The sequence below is a fragment of the Globicephala melas genome, chromosome X (assembly GCF_963455315.2).
Source record: "Globicephala melas chromosome X, mGloMel1.2, whole genome shotgun sequence".
NCBI lineage: Eukaryota > Metazoa > Chordata > Mammalia > Artiodactyla > Delphinidae > Globicephala > Globicephala melas.
The window spans coordinates 119,470,600-119,496,637 of NC_083335.1; the positions used below are offsets into that span (position 1 = coordinate 119,470,600).

At 51.3% G+C, this 26,038-nt stretch overlaps 1 protein-coding gene across 1 annotated transcript; it reads right to left on the reverse strand.

Moving 5' to 3' along the window:
• MXRA5 (matrix remodeling associated 5) lies at positions 1-26,038 on the reverse strand. Its single transcript, XM_030837296.3, has 6 exons — positions 25,851-26,038; positions 20,405-20,534; positions 19,767-20,157; positions 10,941-15,932; positions 6,686-7,586; positions 1-2,997 (listed from the first exon to the last, which is right to left on the reverse strand). The coding sequence occupies exons 1-6, from the start codon at positions 26,036-26,038 to the stop codon at positions 1,089-1,091; spliced, it is 8,511 nt and encodes a 2,836-aa protein (XP_030693156.2). The 3' UTR covers positions 1-1,088.

Consider the following 26,038-nt stretch of genomic DNA (forward strand, 5'->3'; position numbering starts at 1 on the left):
TTTAAAAATACAGCAAAGCAGTCGTGGAAGTAACAGATCTATTTTTCGAGGACACAAATTGACAGGAGGAAAGATATTTCTGGGCTCCTCTGGAAGGCTCTGGGTTTATTCCGTGCGGTCACAACTTCGCTCTGTCCTCCCTCTCCTGTCGTCTCCCCGGTCCCGCACGGCTCTCTCCGGATAAATTTTATTATCAACAGGGAAATCCAATATCTCAGCATCCCCTACCGGAGGGTCGCTGGGAAAGGTAATATAACAGTGGTTTATGAATCTGAAGGAAGTCGGGAAGGAACCTGGTTTTAATTGCATTTCCGTGCCTGCTCTAATGTATACAAGCCTTGTAAACACCAATAATTTATTATTTTTAACGAGACAGAAAGGATGTCTTTCTCTTTCTACTCTCATCGTCTGATTAGAAAGAAAAAATATATATATATAAAACACTATATAAAAAGTGAGTTCCAGGGAGAAAGCGTCCTTTCCTATAAAATGGGAGCTGTACTGTAGGACACTTGTACGTGAGACACAAACAAACAAACAAGCCCTCTGGTTCTCAGCCCTTGTCGGGCACACTGGAGTTCTGAAGTGACAGAAGGAGTAACGGAAAGACGGATACTCATTCTAGAACGTTCTATCATGTTACAACGGCAGCGGGTTAACTAGGGAATGCATCTTCCGCGGGGGTAGCAAGGCACTGTGAACCTCTACAGCTTCTTTGCAGTGAAGGCTCCTTAGATATCCTACAGACGCCCGTTCAAGCATCAAGATGGTACCAGCAACGCAGAATTTGTAATTTGCGCCCAAGTCCTGTGAAATGGAAGGCAAGAGCATACAGCATCCTGTAAACATGAAAGGAAGTCCCCCAGAGAGGCCGACACCCGCTTCCCGTGTCTGCATTGCTTCCTTTCGTCAACGAGCACAGGTCAAGGTCGACAGTGGGCCTCGAACCCAAGCCGGAGGGGGCCACCGTGCCCCGGGACAAATCCTTTTAGAGCCCTGACTCTCCGGCCCCCGCTGTGAACCCAGAGGAGGCTTTGTTCTAACTTCGGAAGCAGCGGCCGTGGAGTCCAGGGTGTGCTCCCGGGGTTTCAGTAGACGTGGACGTAGGTTGTTTTTGAGTCCCGGCCCAGGAGGTTTTTGGCGGTGCACTTGTAGAAGCCCGCGTCCCTCTGGGTGGCTTGTTGGATGATTAACGACCCCTGTGGGTGAAGAAACCTGTTCCCGTAGAGACGGGGCTGCGTCCCCGCGGTCAGGTGCGATTTGTCCGGCAGCTCCCAGCTTATCTCGGCTTTGGGAATGCCCACGGCCAAGCAGTTCATCTTCACGGTGCTCCCGGGCCGGGTGTAGATGACAGGTGTGGGTTCACTGGTGATCCGGGGAGGATAGGCAATCACGATCACCGGGACGTTCACGACGGAGGGTCCGTACTCCGTGTCCGCCTTGCACACGTAGGTGCCCCTGTCGAAGACGGACGCGTCGCGCACGGTGAGGGTACCGTTTTCCCAAAGGGTGAAGCGTCCTCGGACCTGGGGACCCTCCAACACCATGCCGTTGGGCAGCGTCCAGGAGGAGTGGGTCTGCCGGGCCCCCGGGAGGATGCAGGGCAGCTGCAGGGTCTCACCGTTGATGATGCTGACCAGGTTGTGGTACTGGTTGCTCGTTTCGGGTTTCAGCCCCACCTTCAGAGACACCAGCCTCTCCGTGTAGCCCGCCGAGTTCCTGGCCACGCAGCGGTACGCCCCGGCGTCCACGGAGGAAAGGCCGCTGATGTGGAGCATCCCGTCGCCCTTGTGGTAGAACCTCTGCAGCTGGTGGCCGCTCTGCAGCTCCGTCCCGTTGGGAAGGACCCACAGCAGGGTGGGCGTCGGGGTCCCGGCTGCGGAGCAGTTGAGACTGATGGTGTGGCCGGCCATGGCGGTGATCTTCTCGCTGACCGGGTCGTGGAAGATGGGCTTCTCCACGGGCTCCAAGACTGTAAGTTGCACGATGAGTCTGGCTTCCCCGCCCTCGTTACGCCCAATGCACGCCAGCTGGACAGAGTCGCTCTTCCTCAGACTCTTGATGTCCAGGGTACCATTGCGATGGATGGTGATGCGGTTGCCATAGTAAGGGGCCGGCAGGACCACGCCCTCGGGAAAGGCCCACAGCACTCTCGGCGTGGGGATGCCTTCCGCCTTGCAGTCGATGAGTTTGCGACTCCCTCCCGGGGCAATCTCCCGCACCGTGGTGATGGCATTGGGGTGCCCGTTGATCTTGGGCGACTGGACGTTGACGTGAATCCAGACCGTCTTCCTGTCCTCCCCGGCGCTGTTCCTGACCACGCAGGTGTAGTTGCCGCTGTCCGAGCGCTGGGCTTTCTGGATAAGGAGAGTGCCGTCCTGATATATCTGGTACTTGTCGGAGGAGGTGGGGATCTGCCTGCTGGTTGGAGAAAGCCAGGTCACCCTGGGCGTGGGTTCCCCTTTGGCCTCACAAGCCACGGTGACCACGTCCCCGTAGGGGACCTGGACCACGGAGTACGTCTTATTCCGGATGACGGCGGGCTCGGTCACCACCTTGACGCGCACCCTCATCTCATCCTTGCCAACCTGATTTTCGGCAAAGCAGGTATAGTCACCTTCCTCTCGCAACCCGACCTCGTTGAAGTAGAGGGTTCCGTTGTTGAAAACGACATAGCGCTTGGTCCGTCCACCGCTGTCGTCGGACTGCATGAAAGAGTTGACCAGGCTGCCGTCCGGGAGGCCCCAGGAGATCTCGGGGTTGGGGAGCCCGGTGGCCATGCAGTCCACTTTGAGGTCGCCCCCATAGAAGACCCTGTGGTCGTTCTCCTCTTTGTGCTGGATCTTGGCCGCTTTCATGACCACGTTGACCTTAAGCATGACGAAGTCATCGCCCACCTTATTCCGGGCGACGCACAGGTAATCCCCCGCATCTTTGTCCGTGACGGATTTCACCACCAGGGTCCCGTTGGCAAACGCCTTGATCCTGGTGTCAAAGCTGACCGAGAGAAAGAAAACAGAATGAGATGTCAGTCTCCCGAACGCTGTCTCTCCCGGCTTGAGGTCACCGGAACGAAACAAAAACGTGTGGATCTCAGAACTCTGGGCGCACAGGGCTGCCGCTCAAAAACGTTGGATGGATTTTGCAGCCCGGAGGGGACGGCCATCCAAACGTAGAAGTGATTTATTTACCAGTTAAGAACTCCCCGGTGGAGCCTGACCTTTGGCTGGCCTGGCCTCTGATTCGAAGATGTGAAACGCAGTCTAAGACATCAGCCCGGTTTGTGTGGGCGTGTGTGGATCAAATATTTGCCTGTTGTCAGCGTGGAGCTTGTTGTAATGATAAAAGCAGATAAAATTCTAGCGTCCTGGACAGAATGAATGTGCATTAACCTTAGGAAGAGGTGACATTTTTCCTAAAAGTTTTAGAGACGATGTTTACTCTTGACAATTTTTATGATGTTGTATCCCATTATGAGGCAAACAGGCAGCAAAGCAGCTACAGTATGGATCGCGTAGCTGTCGTTATACCCAGAGTTTCGAGGCTACGATTGGATTCTTCAGAACTTGGTGCTACTGGTGTACAAGCTTCTTCCCTAGAATCTGTAACGAAAGCGTCATGACCCTCACCAGCTCGTACCCTCCTGCTGACTTTCCGTTTCTCCACGTGGCAGACCTAAACTCACACACTGCTGAGTTAGTATTCGAGAAAGAATTTTCAGTTTAAAAAGGCAACATGGAAAGAAAGACAGAAATATCTTCACTAGGGGTGTGACCTTTTTATAAATATACATCGGTATGTCCTCCAGCAACGCAGAACTAATGTTTTGAATAACGGGGCGAAGAGATTTGGGAGGTTCCTACTTTAAACGTGTCCAGATTGAAAATGTCAATTACTTATAATTCTGGCATCTGCAGGGAGAGCTTGACTATTATCCCTAAATATTTCCTGCACACTGTGTCATTCTAATAGCACGTCTGGAACCGTGTCACTGATTTAAAAAAAGAGAAGTGTCTGCCTATGATGGAATTCAAGCCTGATTATCGTTCATCAAAGCACCTACCAACAAGGACCACGTAACGTGTTTTGTTGGCCACGAGCGAGAGTCCAGTCAACCTGAATCAGCAGGTCGTTCGATAGGCGTGGAGCAGACAGAGGTATTATAATGAGTCTTGGAGTTAGAATCCAAAAATGTATACAGTAGCACATGTCTGTAAACATGTAGAAACTTCTATAGCAGCAAATCCTAACCTTGGTCATTATCTGAATCAGCAGAGCGACTCTGAAAAAGATGCATGGCTACACACTACAGGAGACGTAGCTTCGAGACAGGAAAGTCCAGTAGCCCTGTTTTACAGCAGTCCCGGTGTGTAGGCAGGGCAAACGGCCCGTTCTTTTAAAAAACTCACATGGGCTGTTTCATTACACTTTTCTGAGAATGTCATTAGCCAGAAGCTAGGAATAATGAAGCTACAGAGACTGTGGCTTCTGGTTTATAGCGAGATGCCAGTAGCATGGCCCCAATGCACACCGGAACTACATTCTTTCCCTTCAGTGTTCAGTCAGCACTGCCTCAGCCTCGCCAGTGTCGATGGAAAACGACCCTCTGCGCGGCAGGACACCGGCTCAGCTGGAAGATACTGCGGGGAAAATCAGGCATGTGGTATTCCGGATCGACGGTGCAGGGCTCACTAGGCACCACCCAGCCATCTGAAGTTAAAATACGGCGACTTGGCCCTTCTCCTGCGCTGGAAGGAGACTGGGCAGACCAGACACAGCTGCGCAGAGCCTTGGGCGCTGCTTTGGGTCACGCCCCAGGGAGGAACCCGCGCCGAGGTGGGTTCCTGTCTGAGCTGCCAGGCTGTGTGGGCTGGAGACGCACCACAAGCCAGGGGGTTTCCAACATGACGCCACGGATGTGTCTTTGCTTCCTGTTGCCAATCACTGTCTCTTTCCTCTGCATCTTGAAACACTTATTAAAGAGACAGTGGCTTTTGGGGTCTACCTCAGGGTTTCTCAGCCTCGGCACTACTGATAGCAGGGGCTGGATGACTCTCCGTGGTGAGGCGTCCTGTGCATGGTGGGGTTTCGAGCAGCCTCCTGGGTCTCCACTAATCAAAGAGTATCAACCCTTCCCCACGAGCTGTGACTACTGAAAATGTGTCCAGACATGGATGAGTGCAGGCCTGGTAGACAGAACCGTCTAGTTGAGAACAACTTCCATAGACAGACAGGCGACAGAGGGTTAGAGATAGAGAAAGATCACAGAAGAGATAAATGACAGATGATATACAGAGAATACATGATAGAGACACATGGAAAGATACTATAGAGATAAATAATACATATCACATAGGTGATGACAGATAGATAAAAATAAATGATAGACAGATAGACACAGATGATAGAGAGAGAGGTAAGATGGATGGCTAGGTAGGTAGATAGAGCTAGAGACAGATGAAGATAGATGATAAGATAAATGACAGATGATATATAGAGATACATAGAATAGATGACAGGCAGATGCAAAGATACTAGATAAACGATAGATATCAGATAGGTGATGCTAGATATATAAAAACAGATGATTGGTAAATAGGTAAAGGGTTTGAGCTAGATATGGAAAGGTGAGGGATGCCAGATAGATACATAGAATAGAGGATAGATAGGCAGATGGAAAGGTACTAGATAGATAAACGATAGATATCAGATAGGTGATGACAGATAAAAATAAACGATAGATAGATAAATAGATAGATGATAGTTTTCCTTGCTAAGACAGCATTTCTCAGCGTCAGCACTACTGACATTTGGGGCTAGACGACTCTCTGACGTGGGGCTGTGCTGTGCACTGTGGGGTGTTCAGCAGCATCTCTGGTCTGTACACACCACGTGCCAGTAGCATCCCCTCCTTGCTCCCCAAGTCTCATCAACCAAAAATGTCTCCAAACATGGCTCAATGTCCCTGGGGGACAAAATCCCGCATGGTTGAGACCCACTGCTCTAGAGTCATACATCTGCTAATTGAAGACGGGGCAGGGCAAGGTGCTTTTTTCCCTAGCCAAGATGAACTCTTAGAATTGCAGATGTGCTACCTTTGTGCTGCCATTTGCCTTTAATTTCTTTGTTTTATCTCCTTTCCTTCTATTGCTAACACATTTTGAGATACGATCTGAAGCTCCTATGTGTTTTGTTGAGATTAGAATAAGACCAGAAATTGTTTTATCTGATTATTTAAATACAGTTAAAACTACGAGCATGAAAACAAAAGCTATTGCTTTATCTTTCTTTGGAGGCGGGGAGTAGAAAAGCAGGGCTAAGGGCTAGGTGTTTGCTCTGCATCTCAACTGATAAAGACAAGATTGGGACTTCCCTGGCGGTCCAGTGGTCAACACTCTGCGTTCCCAGTGCCGGGGGCAAGGGTTCGATCCCCGGGCGGGGAAGGAAGATCCCACATGCCGCCCCGGGCGGGGCGGGAAACAAAGAAAAAAGACAAGATTGCATCGTGTGAGAAAGAAATGCTCCCCACCCGGCCCACACAGGAAGCAACATCTGGCGCGTCAGCACTGCCGACAAGGAGTCATTCCTTTTTCCGCCCGACCCCATGAGGAGGTTTCCCCAGCCCCCAGAGGGGAGACAGGCTCAGGAGCCCCGGGACTGCTGGCGAGGCAGGAGCACCACGTACCTGAAGAGCGCGTCTATCATCCTCTTGGACGGCAGCCTCCAGAGGATGCGCGGCCAGGGCTCTCCGGAGGCGCTGCAGTCCAGCCGGAGGGTCCCCCCGTAGCGGACGTCGGTCCTCTGTGGGGAGGTGCCCGTGATGCGCGCGTTGGCGGCGGCGCGCTGCACGGTGAGCTGCACGGTCCTGCGCGCCGAGCCCACCAGGTTGGCGGCCACGCACTCGTAGCGTCCGCTGTCCTTGGGCGCCAGGTTGCGGATGTAGAGGGTCCCGTTGGGGAAGACGAAGAGGTTGTCGTGGATGAACTGCGAAGGGCGGATCTGCGTCCCGTCCCCCAGCGCCCAGCGCACGCTGGGCAGGGGCGCGGCCTTGGCGGTGCAGTGGATGTGAATGCTGAGGCCAGGGGGCAGCGAGATGTTCTCCAGCTCCTCCTGGTGGATGACGGGTGGGAGGGCCGCCACGTGCAGGCGGATGGCGAGGCTGTCCGCGCCGGCGGCGTTGCTGGCCACGCACTTGTACACGCCCCTGTCTGAGAAGGACGCCTCCTTGATGGACAGGGTCCGGTTTTCGTGCAGCGTGATCCTGCCCTCGACGGGGGAGACGGTCTGCCACACCCTCCTGTCGGGGAAGATCCAGGAGATCTGGGGAGCCGGGGTCCCCTTGGCCAGGCACTCCATGGCGATGGTGTCGCCCAGGTAGACGGTGACATCCTTGTAGTGGGCGGCTAGGATCTGAGGCTGTTGCACCGTGACTGACAGCAGGACCAGCATCCTGTCTGCTCCGTGCAGGTTTGTGGCTGTGCACAGGTACTGGCCGCGGTCCTGCACCTGTACGTTTCGGATGACGAACGTGCCGTTCTTCAGGACTTCAAACCGCTGCACTCTGGTGTTGGGGGTCATGAGAGCCCCTGGAAACCAAACACAGGCACCGTCAGGTTCAGTGCAAACACGGTCTTGCCAAAGGGGCGAAACAAGGATTATGAGTTAATCTGATTCTCCTCTTTATGTCCAGACAGTGAAAGCAAAAAAAGACCCACCCCCCAGTGCCTCTGATATTCGTCTTGGATGTTACACTGATCCCCAGATCAGGGCATATGCCACCTTCAGGCCAAGGCAGCAGGCGTGGTTTTCAGAGAGGGTTCTGGAAGCCGCCAGAACCCGTCATGAAGCCCAGGGTCTCCCAGGGTGGCCTCTTCATTTACTTTAGGTACTGGAGAGGCAGCCCCACTTCGCTCAGCCTCTGCCTCGCCGCGTGGAGGCTGTCCTCCTGAGGTCCCAGGTCGGCTGCAGGGATGCCCCAGGTTCTCAGTCACCGCCCGCCTCTGTCCGGCCAGGGTCCTGAGCGCGACATGGGGCTGGTCGTGCTGTGCCCCGGCTGGTTGAGTTGCAGGCTGACGCAGGCTTCCTGCCGGTGCCCGACAGCCCCACCTCTACAGACAGAGGGCACACACCCGTCCTCCTCCCCACTGCCTACACTGCCTGTATTTCATAGCCCATCCCTCAGGACTCTGCCACGGTCGGGGTCTGTAATAATCAAGAGTTTCTGATGTTTTGACGTGTTGGGGCCTTGCTGACCTTCCAGGGACGGCCAATTCCTAGAGATATAGCAGAGGACCCCCCTTCCAAATGCAAACTCACCCATCCAGAGCCTGCCCCCCACTCCCTGCTCTGAGAGGCTCCCATACTCTGGGCCACCATCCACCTGCCCTCATCCCCCCAGGACAGGTAGCAGACAACTAGGGCAGCCCGTGCACCCAGGACCTGCTGGAATTATTCACACCAGGCCGTCCTAAACCCGCTCGCCCTGCCTCACCTGTTCCTTCCTGCGAAAATCACAGTAAAGGCTCTCGTCTGGTTTCCCCCTTTCCCTCTGCCTCCTGACCGACCCTGGTGCTTCCCCGTGTAACCCTGCTTGGTGTGCTGTGCCCCTTCCTCTTGGCAACCGTGAGCGACCAAGTGTCTCTTCAGTGGCAGTCACCTCCTGACCTGTTAGCCTCGCTATACCTGAATAATAACAAATCCTATATTGAAAGACTGGGAAAAGCCCCAGCAAACCCTGAGTTTCAATCCTCCCACCCTATCCCACGCTGCTCGGTTCCCGGGTCCATGCGCCCGTCAGTGGGCTATTCATTTTAGTTTTGACAAACTCCTCTGCTTCTTTTCCTAGTCATTTTCTCTAAGCTGGGAGTCCTGCCTTTGCATGGAACCCTGGAACCCTGGACGCTGTTCCCAGCCCTAGTGCTGCGGATTCATGTCCTCGACCTCCTAAGTTACCTGAAACTTCCCACGACAAGGCTTTCCGCCGTGCACGGGGTATGGCAGGTGAGTCTTCCCAGCCCACCTGCTCATAGGGGAACAGGTGTTGGTTGACGACAGTATAACCTCCCTGCCTTCGAGGAGATGCAGGTCCTTCTGGTCTGGGTCCAAGCCCTCCTGGATGACAGGTGACTGTGGGCGTGGAAGGCCTCCTGCTGCCCCTCAACCACTTCCCCATTGAGGGATTTTATGATGCAGAGACCCCAAAGCGCTTGTCTATTTCACTGGGTTTCAGGTGGGAGAGAAGGCCCACTAAAACCGCCTGCAGATCACGATGGGCAGGTAGAAGGTGGCCTCCTGTTAGCACTCGATGAGATGATTTGGTTTACTGGGTAGAAAAGGTTCAATACAATAAGAGACATCGTGCAGCTCCAGAAAACAACGCTGGCTGGATGGGAGACTGTCTGGTTTGGGCATGAAATGAGGAAGAACTTTCTGAAAACTGGAGCTAGCTAACAAAGGAGAAGCCAGCAGTAGAAACAGATTCCTGGTCAGGTAGAGGAAGGTGCGTGACTGTCTAGGGAGGGGGCGTGGTCCAGGGATGCTCTAAATGGCACAGGGTATGGTAGACCCTAAGGATGAATGCAAGTGGGATCTCCCAGGGGAGGAACACGCCTTCCTTCGAAGGCACAGTCCTTCTAGAATGAAAACCCCGTGGTGTTCCCCATTTGCTATTTCAAGCAGGTTCCTTATTAGATCATTACGAAAGCGTTTGCTGTCAAATGCAGAGCTGATCAAGATGCTGGTAAGTTCCCCGTGCTCAGTGCTCTCTGCTCACCACTGGGGCACAGCCAACATGTGTGAGATAAGCAGGGAATGTACAGTTCTCTCTAGTGATAGCAGCACTTGTCACTTCCTGGATTATCTAAATGGCAACCGAAGAAAACCCAACCCTCTGAACAGGATGCGAGCCTGACGGACTCAGCCATGTTGAGAGAGAAGGGAAGAGAAAGGGGAAAAGGGAGGTCCGTTCGTGGAGGCTGTAGGCCCTCCGCTATTACTTTCTTCCGTCTCCTAGAATCTCTTTCGCCATCGGGAAAGCCGACGGTCATTTTATGAAGCACAGTGGTCTTTGGGCGTCCCAGCCTGCTAAGTAGAGACCACTGTATAGAGCCTTGTTACGGACTGAACTGCGTTCCCACCACAATTCATATGTGAACGCCCTGACCCCCCAGGACCTCAGAATGTGGCTGTATTTGGAGTTGGGGGTCTTTAAAGAGGGGATGGAGGTACAATGAAGTCATTAGGGTGGGTCCTGATCCCACAGGACTGGTGTCCTTGTAAGAAGAGGGGATTAGGACACAGACGCACACAGAGGGGCGACCCTATGAGGACACAGGGAGGAGATGGCTGTCTACACACCAAGGAGAGAGGCCTCGGGAGGGACCAGCCTTAGTGACACCTTGATCTTGGATTTCAACCTCCCCACACTGAAAGGAAATACATGTGCTGTTCCAGCCGCACCATCTGTTCCGGTGCTTCGCGACGGCAGCCCGAGCGGACTCATATGATCCTATCTCTAGGTTCAAGTCAAAGCAATGCCTGATGAGCTCACACCAAGCTTCACTGACCTTTCAGGCCAGCGCGAGGACAAAAGGGGTTGGCACAGTTCCCCTCACGCCCCTCTGCACCCCGACATGGCTCTGTGCTGGACATCACTGGGAGGAGGCAAGAGTGGCACGGCCCTGAGCCTCGGTTAGGAATGCCCTACCCAGAGAAGCTCGCACGTGTTTCCATGACTCCATTAAAACCCGACACCCATTTTAATTCCTCACTTCCCGTGCCCGTAAAGGAATACACCTGTCGGCGGATTCTCAGATGTCCTTTGCCATCCCATCTGCCTGTCCCTCTGCCCGGAATCTCTGGTTCTACCTGCACTCACGGACTCCAGTAAGCCCCTCCCCTACACAAGCCCTGGTTAAAATGCAGGTGTTTAAACGCCCTACCTGTGGACGGCTTTGTCCAAGTCACGAAAGGCTTGGGTTTCCCCATAGCCTCACACGGGAACATGACATCTGTCTCGGCAGTGACGGACACGGTCTGGGGGGATTTGGTGACAATCTGGGGCTTTTCCCCGAGCGTCCAGAATTTGGATGCAGGTGGTCCTCTGGAAGAGAAGAGCTTTGAGCTGCTCGGATGGAAGCTTCTGGAAGGCTGGGCAGAAGATGTTATGAAAGGGATGGAGCTCCGGGTGGAGTAGACCAGAGGGATGTTTCTTAAGTTTGTTGAGGGTGGTGTCACGGTCCGGGGAAGGTGCAGTACAGGAGGTGCTGGGGGACCAAAGTCCACATGGGTGACGCTCTGTGAATGTATCCTGTTGTAGGGACCTGGGTTGACTTTTCTCCCTCTCGTCCCTGGGGCAGGAGAGGTGGGGACCTGAGGCTTCGGAGTAACTGTCAACTGTGGAAAAGAGAGGGTCCTGTTGAAAAAGAAAGGGACTCTTCCATCGGGGTAATAAGGGACTCTCGAATCTGGAAGCTTGCCAGCTGGGTCTCTTGAGTCAGGGATGCTGCTGTCTCCAAACAATGTGGGGCTGCCGTTGAATGGGTCAGTTCCCCGGTCAGTCGACTTACTAGGAATGCTAGGATTGGACCTCGGCAACGGAACCACAGGAGTTGTTGAACTTGGTAATACTGGAGCCGTAAAGTGCCTATTCTCCGGCGGATCCCTGGACGGATATGCAGTGATTTCCGGTCTGCTGGTCAGGTGGGGCTGGCGAGTGACCACGTATCTGAAGGAGCTTTCTGTGGCCGTGTGTGGCCGCCTCACGGTTCCTCTCTGGGGGACCGCTGTGGCAGCGACTCTGGCTGGTTGGTGGAAACCTTGGACCCTCCCAGCCTCGTGGTGAGTATCTGGACGCCCTGGAAGGCCGTTTTTGGTCGTACCGTCCAAGGCTTCCTTTCTCAACTCCTGCTTTGGAGCGAAGGTAAATTTGTCCTGGTGGGAAGAGGGAGTGGATAATTCGTTTGGCTTCGATCCATGCTGAGTTCCTTCGTTATTCATTGAAGGTGTTCCGGTGGCTGGGGTCCCCCCGGCATAATGGAAGAAAATGTTTTGTTTGGAAGCGTCTGACGTTGGCAGTGTTTCTGACGTAAGAGGTGTGGGCTTTGCGGTGGTTTCAGCCAGAGACACACGAGTCGTGGGTGGGAGTGGGGTTGCTGGTTCCCCCACCAGGGCACGTGTGGAGACTTCATTCCGGTGTCTGATTTCAGAGCGGAGAGTGGCTGGAGTGGTTTCACGATGACTCTGACCACTGATGGTGGTTTCCACCTGACTTGAAGATGCCTCTACTTTTAGGATGGCGAGAGTAGTTGAAGGGACCGCTTCTTCCTGTTGCGAGAGCATTGAGACGGCGGCAGAAGGTGAAAACTCAGAAGGAAAACCTAGGTCCTCCGACTCTTTTAAGAAGGGTGAGTCTGTAAGAGCTTCTGAAGAGCTGGTAACAGGTGGGTCTGTCTGTAGCCGCCCAGGCTGGGCTGCCCTTGGAGGAGTCCACCTTGCACTTCCTGGAAAGCCAGAAGGAGGGGATGCCTCCTTAAATACTCCCACACTGGAGACCTCGGCCCCAGAAGGTGAGGCCACATGAGTGACTGACTCGCCAGGGACCAGACCGTCGGTTTTAGAGTCCTTGATGTTTGTGACATCGTAATTCTTAACTTCCTTTCCGTCCGATACCGGCTCGCCTGTGACTGGAATTGTCTCTTGGAACTTATCACGAGATAAATGTGCCTCGGTGACGGCTGTCCCGTAATCTTCCACTCTGGGTATCTCACGTGGGTCTCCAGTTGTGAGAGAGACGGTGGCGGGTGAAAGTACAACTTCCGAACTGGAGGTAACAGTGTTTGTATATTTATTTTCCGGGGAAGGGTTGGGCTTGGACTCAGACGCTATAGAGCTCAGGGTAGAGGTGAGGTATCGCTGTTTCTTTGGCCTCTTCCCATGTTTCCTGCGTGGGGTGCCCCTGGATACCGGTTCTGCATGCTTCTCCACGTCCATCAGTTTTGGGGTACCAACGGTGCTGTCAACCCAAGATGTAGGAACCAGCAAGCTTTCCGCTTGGCTTGAAGTCTTCACTTCAGGTGCCTGAGTCAGTGGTGCCAAGAACGTGGCCGCTGGGGCGAACGTCGTGGGCGGGGTTTGTTTATGCCGGTGCCGGAATCGGTGGGGGCGTAATCGCCTCCTCCCACTGGGTCTCCTTCGGGAAGGATGAGTGGTCAGCGCTGACGGGGACGTGGCCTTTGGGGTTGGCCTCATCATGGCTACCGTGCTGGTGTCCCTGTCGAGCAGAACGCCAAGCATGGTTCCCTTGGGGTGCTTCACGGCAGTGATGCTCGTCACGGCTTCCAGGGCTGAGTCCAGCAGAGTGGTGGATTCGATGCCTTGCCTCTTACTCTCAGGAATTCTGGAGCGTTTGGGGTCTCTCTCTCGCAGACCTCCTTCCTGCAGTGTCTGAGAATTCTCCTCTGTGCCCTTGGGAATCCGTGGGTGGCCCTGAGTGCTTAAACCACTTTCCACAAGCTCGGGGCTCTCTGTTTGCTCTTGCAGAGCTGTGTGTGCTGGGACTTCGGGGTCCCCTAAAATGGGATCTTCAAATGGCTCAGAGGTCCTGGTGTCAGCAACCCATGAGGCAGGCACTGGAGTAACGTGTGCGGAGGTGTGTCCTTTCGTCGGACCTTCACCTGGTTGTGAATTTGTCTCCAGATCTTGGTAAAAGTATGGCAGGGTCTCGGACTCTGCCAGGGAGATGGCATCCAGTGGCGACTCATACTCACTGGACGGAGACCCTGGCATGGACCCAGCGTCTAGTGTAGACCAGCCCTCTGTGGCCATGTTTCTGTCAGTGGGCTCTTCACGGACCACATCCAGGGTCTGTAGAGTAGAAGATTCGTAAGGCACAGGTAGCGGTGTCGTGGCTGTAGCCCAATTCGAGTCAACTGCAGTGGGAGCTGCAGGCTTGGTCTTCTCAGAAAACTCTTCATCAGTCAATTCTTCCAGGTGTGCGCTTGTCACTTCGGGGTCACCAAGAATCACTCCGTCGTGGCCAGACTGGACCAGAGCCATCCTGGTGGAAGAAACAGTGCCGGAAACCTGCTCTTCCTTGCCAGATAAAGAGACATCTCCTGAGGACTCTTCTGCACTGGTCGTGGTCTGCACAGGTGATACTGAGCGGGGAGCAGCTGCAGGCAAAAGGGGTGTCACTTCTAGACTCTCCGATGGAGGAGTGCTGGTTCTAACGACCTGGGGTACTTCTGTTCCCTTAGGGAGATTTCTCCCACGCACTCTGGCGAGAATATCTGCCCACTGCTCTGGACTGATCTGTTTGTTTGCCACGTTTATCCTTCGTCTGGACTCAAACACTCTGCGGCCTTCTGCGATGTTTGTGTCTGGTTCCTTTTCGGAAGTCTTCCAGTGTTTCAGTTTTCTGCGCCCTTTCTTGGTTTTCTGACCTCCAGCGATGGCATCGTCCTTTGCTTTGATGAACATCTCTTGGTCCTTTGGATGGAGAACTCTCCTCATGGTGTTACCTTCATCTCCTAGGCCAGATCCCCCTTCATCCTCCACGACATCTCCTCTTCCTCTGGAAAGGGTCTTCCCACCTGGGCGTCTGCCTCTTTTCGATGACCTGGCAGATCCCTTCTTACTCACCGTGATCCCCACCGTAAAATGATCTGCCCCTTGCTGGTTGACAGCCACGCATCTGTAGTAACCACTGTCGCTTCCTTGGACCTTTGGGATGTAAAGAGTTCCATCGGCCAACATGTATGCGTGTGACGTGTTAGCCATAGCGTTAATTATCCTTCTGTTTGGAAGGATCCAGCTGATCTCGGCTTCAGGTATGGCCAGAGCATTGCAAGGCAGCGTCACCGGCTCCCCTGGGCTCTTCTGAATGGTCACGGTATGTCCGTCAGGGGGCTGAGTGACAGGTGGTTGCACAAGGACCCTATAGACCATTCGATCCATTTCATCCCTCACCTGCGCGATGCACTGGTACAAACCAGCGTCTGACTGCTCCGTGGATTTGATCTTCAGCCAGCCGCTGGTGAGGATGGAGAATCTCCCGTCCTCGTCTTCCATGGGTGCCTTCAGGACAGAGCCATCTGGGAGCACCCAGGAGATGGACGGGCTCTCAGAAGCCTTCACGTTGCAGCTCAGCTGGCATGGACTCCCTTCCAAGACGGTCTGGGCTCTCTGCACCGCTCTGCTAGGCTCAATCATTACCCAGCTTCTGCTCCGAGACGGTCTCGCGTCTTTGGCGGACACGGTGACAGCATGTTGAGAGGAATAGGACAGCAGCACTGTTTGGGCCGTGCTCTGACGCCGGTTGAGCTGGAGGTGTATGGACGGCTGCGTAACCCACTCCGGCTCTGCCAGGATGTGGGCTCTGACGCCCGTGTAGTAGAGGGTCTCGTCGTCGGCGTCTTGCCTGTACTGGTAGCCGAGTCTGGGGTCTCTGCTGAGCGTGAGCTCCCGGTGTAGCGTCACAGGGACCTCGCTGTAATAGGCAATCAGCTTCCAGAGTTTCTCATAGTTTTCTCGCGTCATCGGACACTCAAAATCCAAGGCGACCGTGGCGTTTATCTCTATCTCTTGAGGGTCTGTCTGGTTCAAGTGTAGCTGGTACACGTCCACGGGCTTCTTGATGTCACAGACCAAGTTCACTGTGTTCCCGTGTTCGTCGCTCATATTCAGAGAGACGTTCCACGCAGGATACTGGAAGCCCTGCAGGGAGGACGGGCTGTCGCCGTCCTGCTCTTGACTCTGATTTTCCTCGCTACTCCCGCTCCCGTTCTGTCTCAGAGGGGACTCGATAGAAGGCTTCTCACAGGCGATGTCCTGCAGCCTCTGAAGCTCTTGTTTGTGCAGCTTCCTGGGACTGAAGCACGTGGAGCACAGCTGACCCCCTTCGTAGGTTTTGTCCTTCTTGCACTTCAGAATCCCTGAAACACGCAATCACACACAAACATGCTGTAAGTCAGTGACGCAAAGAACGGCCAGAGGGTTAACGCCTCTGCATCTTTATCACCCGGATGCACTTCCACCACGACTTAGGACCTCACCCACCTCGCTCTGTGACGTCACCTCTGACTTGAAGTCAGCTTAGCACAGTGCATGGTACCTCACCGGGGTTTTGGAACTTCTGGACGGTGAGTGATGAGTACTTTTCTAAAAGGTATTTTTAAGTTAAAAAAGAATGGCTATTCATACGTATTATACAAGTAACCTTTTATGAGGGCCCAGGAGAATCTACGTGAAGTCACTGCAACCCGTGAATATATTTCCAGGTTATAGGATCGACCGTTGGCATGGATCGTATCGTGTCTACCTTTTATAATTATGTTTTCTCTTGCTAGAATTATTCATTTCAGGCAGTGTTTACTTTTTGGATTCACATTCTACTCTTGGCTTCCCAGACATTAAGTCCTCCAGAATTTTCTCCTTCTCTGGTCAACACTGACTCTTTCACTGTTTCCTCCTTCTCTGCCCAACTCGTTACGGATGATGTGTTCCTTGAGTCGGTCTCGGCCCTTTCCCTTCTTGTGCCGAGGTCTCAGATGGCCTCGCCCACGTGCATGGTTTCAGTTACCGTTCACTCGCCAGTGATGAGTTCCAGCTGTGCTTCTCCAGCCCAGACTCATTCTTATGAGTCCCACACCCAACGCCCTACTTGACACGTCTATTAAAGAGCACAAGGGTTCCTCGAACTGACACCTATAGGACCACATTATGTTTTCTCCCTGCTAGACGTCTCGGGGCTTTTCTGTAGTCGTAACTGGGGAGACTAGAAAACTAGGATGCTTTCTGACAGTCTTCGTGGCACGTGTCCACTGCTTTCCGTCCACGCTGGGAATAAAACAGCCAAACTGCCGTCACCCGGAGCATTACAAACCTTCCAACCAATGTCACTATGTCTACTTTTGCTTCTCTGAATGCAGTTTTCTATTTGAGTTTCAAAATAAACATCTCGAGATGCAAAGAGGATGGTTTCACATACCCCCCCCAAACACACATACACACAGATACAAGACATGCCACACAGACACACATATGGACACACTCAAACATATGCAGACATAATGCATACATATGGGCACACAAAGGCACAGGCGTGTATCTCCAGAATGGCTGCGGCTCTCTACCCCCCAGAAGCTTCATGATTCCACCACCAGCGTGTAGTGTTCCTGCTGGGAAATGACGGTTTTCAGCCTGTCCTGGACCCAGTGGGGTCTGGGCACTGAAATACGAACAGAGGTGACGTGTGTCTTTTCTGATTAAGAAAATTAAGAGGTCAGTATACCTGTCCTTCCTCATCCTTTGCCTGATTTAGCAAATCTGGTATCAAACATGAAGTGGAACCATCCATGAAAGAACCTGAATCTCAGCATCTCCAGGTGGAGGAAAGACACCTGGCCACTGCACGCGCCTAAAGGAAACTGCGGCCCATGAAACCAAAACGACAGGGAGGCACCAACTCACACCAGTCAGAACGGCCATCGTTAAAAAGCCTACCAACAATAAACGCTGGAGAGGGTGTGCAGAAAAGGGAACCCTCCTGCCTTGCTGGTGGGAATGTAAATTGATACAGCCACTGTGGAGAACAGGATGGAGGTTCCTTAAAAAACTAAAAAGAGAGCTACTATATGACCCAGCAATCCCGCTTCTGGGCATATATCTGGAGAAAACCATAATTCAAAAAGACACATGCACCCCAGTGTTCACTGCAGCACTATTTACAACAGCCAAGACATGGAAACAACCCAAAGGCCCATCAACAGATGAATGGATAAAGAAGATGTGACACATATATACAATGGAATATTACTCGGCCATGAAAAAGAATGAAATAATGCCATTTGCAGCAACATGGAGGGATCTAGAGATGATCATACCGAGTGAAGCAAGTCAGAAGGAGAAAGACAAATATCACATGATATCGCTTGTATATGGAGCCTAAAAAATGATACAAAAGAACTTGTTTATAAAACAGAAACAGACTCACAGACATAGAGAACAAACTTACGGTTACCAAAGGGGAAAGGGGGGAGAGGGTACATTAGGAGTTTGGGATTAACACATGCACGGGACCATATATAAAATAGATAAACAGCAAGGACCTACTGTATAGCACAGGGAAATCTACTCAGTAAATAACCTACAACGGAAAAGAATCTGAAAAAGAATATATATACATACATGTTATATATATATATATATATATATATAGGTGAAAACAAAATTGTGACATGTATAAATGAAAACAAAATTGTGACCTAAGGTGTGTGGGCTGGAAGTTCCTCGATGGCCACAGGCTGAGAGGCTAAGCTGAAATTAAGGGTAGCAAGACCTCTCAGAGGAGGAGAGCTTTCAGTGAAAATCTGAACGCTGAAAAGAAGCCAGACCCTTGAACATCTAACAGAAGAGTTTTCTTGGTAGATGATGACCAGGTCCAATGACGCTGAGCTACAAATCGGTTCAGACGGTGCCTGGAACAGAAAGCGGCGCAGTGTGGCTAGAGCAGAGTGAGTACAGGGAACAGTGGGACCAGCCCATCGCAGGAGGGCAGGCACTGCGCTAGCCTGCACTCTAGAGCCCACGCGCCACAACTACTGAGCCCGCGAGCCACAACTACTGAGCCTGCGCTCTAGAGCCCACGCGCCACAACTACTGAGCCCGCGAGCCACAACTACTGAGCCTGCACTCTAGAGCCCACGCGCCACAACTACTGAGCCCGCGAGCCACAACTACTGAGCCTGCGCTCTAGAGCCCACGCGCCACAACTACTGAGCCCGCGAGCCACAACTACTGAGCCTGCGCTCTAGAGCCCACGCGCCACAACTACTGAGCCCGCGAGCCACAACTACTGAGCCTGCGCTCTAGAGCCCACGCGCCACAACTACTGAAGCCTGCACGGCTAGGGTCCGTGCTCCGCAACAAGAGAAGCCACCGCAATGAGAAGCCCGCGCATCGCAACAACGAGTAGCCCCCACTCATCACAACTAGAGAAAAGCCCACGCGCAGCAACAAAGACCCAACACAGCCAAACATAAATAAATAAATAAAATAATAAAGTAAGAAATGTTTTTGAAAAAAGAAAAGAAAAAGACCTACTCAGAGCACTCCATTTGCCTCCTTAGAGACAGGAGAAAGGAGTTAGACCCAGGCTGGTGGCTGTGAGGTTGGAGATGAGCCACGAGACTCAGGTAGGATAAGCTCAACGGGCTCTGAGGATGGGTTCCAACGTGGGGCTTGGGGAAGGGGGTGTAAAAGAAAAAGGAAAAAAAATCTTTCTTATTTTGATGCAAAATCTACTTTCTTGCAACTTCTACCTATCAATCCTGGTTTTTTTCCCCCCTCTGGTTCAGTACAGAACGCCTGTATCCCCCATCACAGAAGAATAATCACATAGCCAGCCCAGTGTTCTCTTTTCCGAGCATCCCTGAACACTTCCTGTAGGACGAGGACGCACGGAAAATCCAACCTTTAGCTGTAACCCAAGGTCGAAAAGAATCCTCCAAACGTGCTTGCTATGCCAACCAGAGTCACCTGTCGATCACTCATTAAATGATAATCGCTCTACATTTCGATAAAGGATCCATGCGTTTGAATTATGCCACGGAGCTGTCTTGACATTTCAGTTATATCATCTCCTGCCTCACTGGTTTGAGGACGTGATTTCACCCGACCTAAGATGAAGCAATGGCGCACAACGTAATTTGTCCAGAGAGGTGAAGGTTGGACAGCTAAGGGTCACGCAGCCGCTCTCCTGTCCTTACCTCTCGATTTTGCATCCCATTCCAGAAACCACTTCATGTCACAACCACAGGACCACGGATTCCCGTGCAGGTAAAGGTTCTCCAGAAGCGGCATGCTCTGAAGCACGCCGGGGGGAAGGGTTGTAATCATGTTCTCGGCTAAGTAGAGGTGTCTCACGGTGGAGAGTCTGAAATAATCCAGAAACGTGAACGTGGAGAACGTGGCGGGGTGCAGCTGGTGAAGCATGTTTCCCTCTAAGTGGAGTAGCCTTAGGGACGTTAAGCCGCTGAACGCTTGTGGGTGGATAAACTCGATCTTGTTGTGGTCCATGTGTAGCCTTATTAGGTTCCAGAGCCCCCGCAGGGTCTCTCCTGTGATCACTCGAAGCTTATTGTAGCTGAACTTGAAAACCTACAAAGACAGGGAGGACGGGAAATCCTGTCTAAGATTAAATAAAAAACCTGAAAACCAACCAACCCACAACCAGGAAGAGAAACCAGAACAAAGGGCAGGAAAGTAATGACATTAAGCTCGTCTCTTATGTTAAAAAAAAAAAAAGGCCATTTAAATCATTGTTAGGGAACATGCTACAGCTTCCCCTCTTCACGACGGGTCCTAGAGGCTGCTAGTCGCGCTGTTCATAAATGCCTGGGTTTACCTGGAGAGAAATGAGGTCTCTCAGAGCCCCGTCGGGGATGCTGGGAATGTCATTGCCGTGAATCATAAGCAGCTCCAACTTGGTCAGTCCCGCAAACGAGGTTTCCGACAAAGCCTGGATGCTATTGAACCTGGAAAATAAGTAACTGGAATGAGGAGCAGTGAAGTTAAATCCCAGCTGGGGAGGATTTCCCAGCCCACCCAGGGGCGACTAAGCAAAATGTTGATTCTAAGGTTGTACTGGTGCCACTCGCAAAGCATAATCCTCTCTCTCCGTGTCCTTGTCTATTTCTAAGGTTGCAAAGAAACCCACACATTTTTATTAGCCTTCGTTCAGTGAAGGCATGATCGCTGGGAATTCTGACTGGGAGTACACTTACGTGGTCACAGGCTATTTGGGGAGATACATAAGACTTAGACCTTTAAACACAGCTGGTCGAAAGGGCCCCTCATTGGAAATCATAACAAAGACACGTGGCCAGCACGCATGGAAACCAAAAAACCAAAACACAGCTTTGGAAGTGGCTTTGCATATAGTAAGACAAGGACGTTCTCTGAAATAAAGGACCAAATGAAACAGACACCCTTATTTCGCGAAGACAAGCTCCCATTTCTGATGGGTGATGGAAGTTATCTGTAAACATTCTGGTGCGTTTGGGGTGTTGTTTTTGCAGAGAGATTGGTAAAGACGCTTCCTCGACCGGTCTGGAAATCCCTCACTGCTCCATGGTTAGTGACACCAGGGAATCCCCAAAGTGAATCCCTGGAGAACCAATTATAAGATGAACAGAGAATCCTGTACCTTGCTGTGTCGTAGGGCAGGAACCTGGGGTCAGGGCTTCTGTGGAAATCCAACACATCTATCCTGACATGATTTCTGTACTTCCCCTTATCGCCTCAACAAAAGGAAATGCGTCTGTAGAGGAGGCCGGTAACAGCTCAGAGCTAACTCGGCAGGTGATGGCCAGGTCCAGTTTCCTCCTGAGACACATACGTGCCCCACACCTCGGTGATCACAGCCTCTAGGGAGGTGAGGTCCACCCCAGAGCTCAACATCCTGCAATGCACTGGCCAGCCCCCATGACAAGGAACCGTGGTGTCCCAAACGGTAAGTGGGCCCCAAACGTCATGTGCTGAAGTGGAGAGTCCCTGCCTTAACCCAGGTTGGGACAGGATGGGGGGTTGGTGTGCTGCCTCATTTGTTCATCACTATTTGGACGCTACCAAGAAACCTGCCCGAGAGGGTGAACACCCAAGAGGGGATGAGTATCAGCCCGTAAACCCTTTTCCATTCCTTGTTGCCTGACGCTCGTCTGGAAACAGTTTGTGGGAGAATATTCTCAGGGGAAGTCGGTGAGGCTGGCAGGGACCAGGTAATCTCAGAATTGGGAGGATGTAGAGAGGAAAGAGCTTCCTTTGTTCCAAGTCCACCGGGAAGTCACTAGAGGGTTTTCAGGAAGGCTGTGGCATGAAGAAAGTCACGTGGTAAAACAGCAAAGCTCCAATCTGTGCAGAATGGGTCAGAGACAGACAAGAGGGGAACGAGGAGACCACGTGAATCCCGGGGAGGGACGCCGGTGTCCGCGGGCAGGGTGGCCGCCGTGGAGATCAACGTACGTGGGAAGTTTCCAGACGTGCTTAGAGCAAGAGGCCACAGGCATGGCTGAGGGGTGGGACTGCAGATAAGGAAAGGCTTGCAGGGGACACACTTGCGAGTTCTATTTGCCATGGGATGTTGAGAGGCTTGGCAGACGCCACGGTGAGGGTGGGACCCAGCAGGCACGCCAAGACCTGAGATGTGCACATGCAGGAAGCATTCCCGAGCGGACGCATGCACTAAGGGCTTGGGGGGAGGCGACAGCACCTGCGAAGACCCCAGAGGTAAAGAAGAGCAGAGAGGCCAGAGGGAAGAGGCAGGTCTGGACTCGGAGGCAGCGGGGGTGCAAGTCAAAGGCTCCATCTCTCAGGTGGGTCAGAAAGAGTCTGATGTTCCGCAGCACATTTTCGTTCAAGGCTGTGCTATTCCTCTCCTGGAATTTTTCTGTCTCCCCAGAGCCTCACTTCCAACTTGACGTCCAGCTACAGGGGTGGATGCCGCAGTGGGCGGAAGATAAAGGGGAGGAAGATGTTTGGGTGCAGAAGGTCACCTTGTTTGGATTCCCTCCCCACCTGAGTAAATCCCCTCAAAGTCCTGGATGGGGGGCATGTCAGCTCAGGAATCCTCCTTCCTGCATCACCTTCCTGGTGCTTCCTTTTAAGAGAGTGACAGATGCAGGAGCTGCTGGTGTCAAGGTTACGAATGCGGGGTGGGGGGGAGTGGGGGGGGACATTTCCAGGACAGACAAAAGACAAGGGAATCACGTGAATGGCAAATGCAGGAAGCATTGTATTCTCTCTGCACACCCAAGGGGTGTGGGTGAATTCTCTCCGCATCTGTCTAAAAGCCGGCAGAGAGACGGGGAAACTCACGTGGCAGTCAGGAAAACAATTTGACCGGCAGACTGAAAGGACCTGGTGTACAGTCCCATCCTTTAACTGGTCAGCTACCCATCCTTCTCTCCAAAGCGTCTTCCTCATCTGTTGACAGGCAGTAACTGACTACATAACCAGCTAACTGGAATGATTTTTATATCAGAAACACAGAACCGTTTTGCAATATATACACATATCAAATCATCATGTTCTACACCCGAAACTCATATAAGGGTGTCAATGATGTCGCCAATAAAAAAGAAAAAAACAAATATATGTAAAATTGCTTCACGGATACCCGTTAGGATCCCAAGCAAAATTTTAAATGAAAAAGAGCTAATGGGCATGGGAGAAATTTCAGCAAGATGTCATCAAAACTCATCTTTCAATCAAAGGGGGGAAAATCTTTAAAGGTCTATAAATCAGACATTTAACTGCATGATATGTTCTTACTCAGAAATCTTTGGAAAGTGATTTCTGAAAAAGCTTTGGGGCTGTCCAAACAGGAAACAGCAGATCTTTCTTTCAGTGCTGAGTGAGAACCCTAAAAACATCTGTGTGGGAATGAAAATTTTTCATTACTGCTCTGCCAATAATCCCTCATTCCTTGAGAGTTTTAAACCCTTTCCAGACCGCGAACAGACAACTCAGACCCTGAGTTCTATCTGTATTAGACGTTGCTATTGTTTTTTTGTTTTTTGTTTTGTTTTTTTCCCCCAACAAAAGGCACAATGCCAGCCTCCTTATCTGCTTTGAGACTGGTTTCCAGAAATAGTGCTGTGATATTATAAGAGTGATTTTTAAAATGCGGCACATTGAATAATGTTACAAATTAAGCCAGATGGAAGTAATATATGTGGATGCAGTGAAGCTATTCCTTTTTTTTTTCCTTTATCTTTAATATCACACAAAACCATCTCAAGATCTTATTGGAGATGGTAGGAAAAAGAATAATTTTGATATCTGTCTTTCATTCGAGTGGCAAAGTCTTTAGGACACTGTAATTCACTATCTTCAGCATTAATTGTTTAAAATGAAACCACCAAGAACTATGTTCTCATTGAGACGTGACGTAGGTTCCACGCTTACAAAACACGTCATTTTAAAGACGGGCGGAAGAGAACCCTCCTGGAAACTGTGAATGAGATGCAAACAGCTCCACAAAAAAACAGTTTATAGGTCTTGCAAGTCTCAAGCTATCATACAGCTAACTTTTGGGAGAGGATGCATGCGGTGTCTTCCCCAACCCCCCAGCCAACCTGACAGCCCAGACCCTCAACACACAACAGGTGAGGCATTCGGGGCTCCTACACAGGAAACACAGCAGAAGACAGTCCCCCTGCACCTTCAATCCCACACTGTCTAGGGGGCTCCCCTAAGGCCTAACAGTAGCCCCGATTCTGTGCCCTGACAAGGGGTCAGCCTTGAGGGATTAGGTGGTTAACCCGCAAGAGGGACACTATGCTGAAAATGCCTCATGAAAGGGGCGACCCCTATAGACAGAGCTCTTTTGCACCCCAGGAGGTGTAAGAAAGAAGAGAAATCATAGATAAGCTCTATTTTCCTTTCCACAAACTAGCACAGCCCATCCTGGCCTGACTCAAAGCAGCCCCAGTTCCCCTTCTGAATGAATTGTAAGATTGTGAAAAGGAAACTGGTTTTAAAATTGTAAAATGATTTAAAGATGGCAACAAGGAAACTGTTACTGTTCTCTCTGCTGGCAAAGCCAAATTGTTTTCCCCATGGAACCATCATCACTGTGTTAGATTTTTCAGAGTGTCAAATCGTAAAGTTTGCCAAACTTTTTTGGAGAAGGCTATTTAATGGTCTACTGCTACGGATTCAGTGTTTTTTCTTATTGTCTTAACTTCCCGTTCTTTTATTCTACTACTGGACTTTATAATCGATAAATGCAAGAACGGTTGAAGCTCTGTACTCAGAGATGTCTAGGCAGGTTTACAATTTTTTGTTTCATCTTATGAAAATGTCCCCACAGTGGCTATTCATCAAACCCTAAATAATTTTGTTGTTTTATGGGTGGTAGAAAGTCGCGAATAGGTTTTGTTGAAGCAGTCCAAACGATTGTTTACTATTGAACTTGTACATTGTTTAATATGAAAATTGCACATGAGTACCTGTAATTCATAGCAATGTACACTAATGTACAGAAAGCATATATGGGTACAAAAGGAAACTAAAAATACAAAAATTCTACCCTGAAATGCTGCATTAAAATATCTGTTTAAAAGATACTAATATTGGGCTTCCCTAGTGGCGCAGTGGTTGAGAGTCTGCCTGCCGATGCAGGGGACACGGGTTCATGCCCCGGTCCGGGAAGGTCCCACGTGCCGTGCAGCGGCTGGGCCCGTGAGCCATGGCCGCTGAGCCTGCGCGTCCGGAGCCTGTGCTCCGCAATGGGAGAGGCCACAACAGTAAGAGGCCCGCGTACCGAAAAAAAAAAAAAAAAAAAAAAAGATACTAATATTTTAAATAGGCAAAATCTGAAAGAACTCTTATTTCCTCAATGTCACAACTGCGTCATGCAGATAACCTACAAAGTGTCACAGATGCCTCACTTATTCCTCTTATTATTATGTAATAGTTCCTGAAGTCCATTTAGAATACTATTAGTATATTTATGTGTGTGTCATATGCTTTCATATCTGCATTAAAGAACTGTTATCAACGGAGACTTAGCAAGGAACTGAAGCTGTCCGAGACGGTTCGTTATTCAGCCTTGTGATAGAAGCTTCCGGTGACGGATCAATTCAGGTAACAGCCCCCAAAGGACCACATTTAGTATAGTTACAAATGTCCCCTCGATTCAGCCCATATAGGAGCATATAACGCAAGACACAGTGACACATAAAGGAGCATGTATTCGCAGTTACGTAAACGCACACACACATAACGAAAAACCAAATCAACACGCATGCGAGGAGGCTGCGATGGCTCAGAAAGAACGTGGTACAAACCCCAGATTGATTCTTTCCACATGTTTAGAAATCCCAGCGGGCACGGAAGCCAAGGAGCGGAACGTGCAGTGGACCTCGCTGGGAACATAGCAGGCGCAAGGATACGGACAGGCCAGCGCGGCGCGCGGATGTCCCCACAGCAGAATCAGCACCACGGAGAGTGCTCGCCACTGCGCCCGCGTTGGCAT

Excerpts from the sequence above, each read along its gene's own strand:
- MXRA5 (XM_030837296.3), bottom strand. The coding sequence starts at position 26,038 with ATGCCAACGCGGGCGCAGTGGCGAGCACTCTCCGTGGTGCTGATTCTG. Across the intron at positions 20,158-20,404 it reads GAGACCTCATTTCTCTCCAG|GTTTTCAAGTTCAGCTACAA; the intron begins GTAAACCCAGGC and ends CTGTCTTTGTAG. Across the intron at positions 15,933-19,766 it reads ATGGGATGCAAAATCGAGAG|GGATTCTGAAGTGCAAGAAG; the intron begins GTAAGGACAGGA and ends TGCGTGTTTCAG.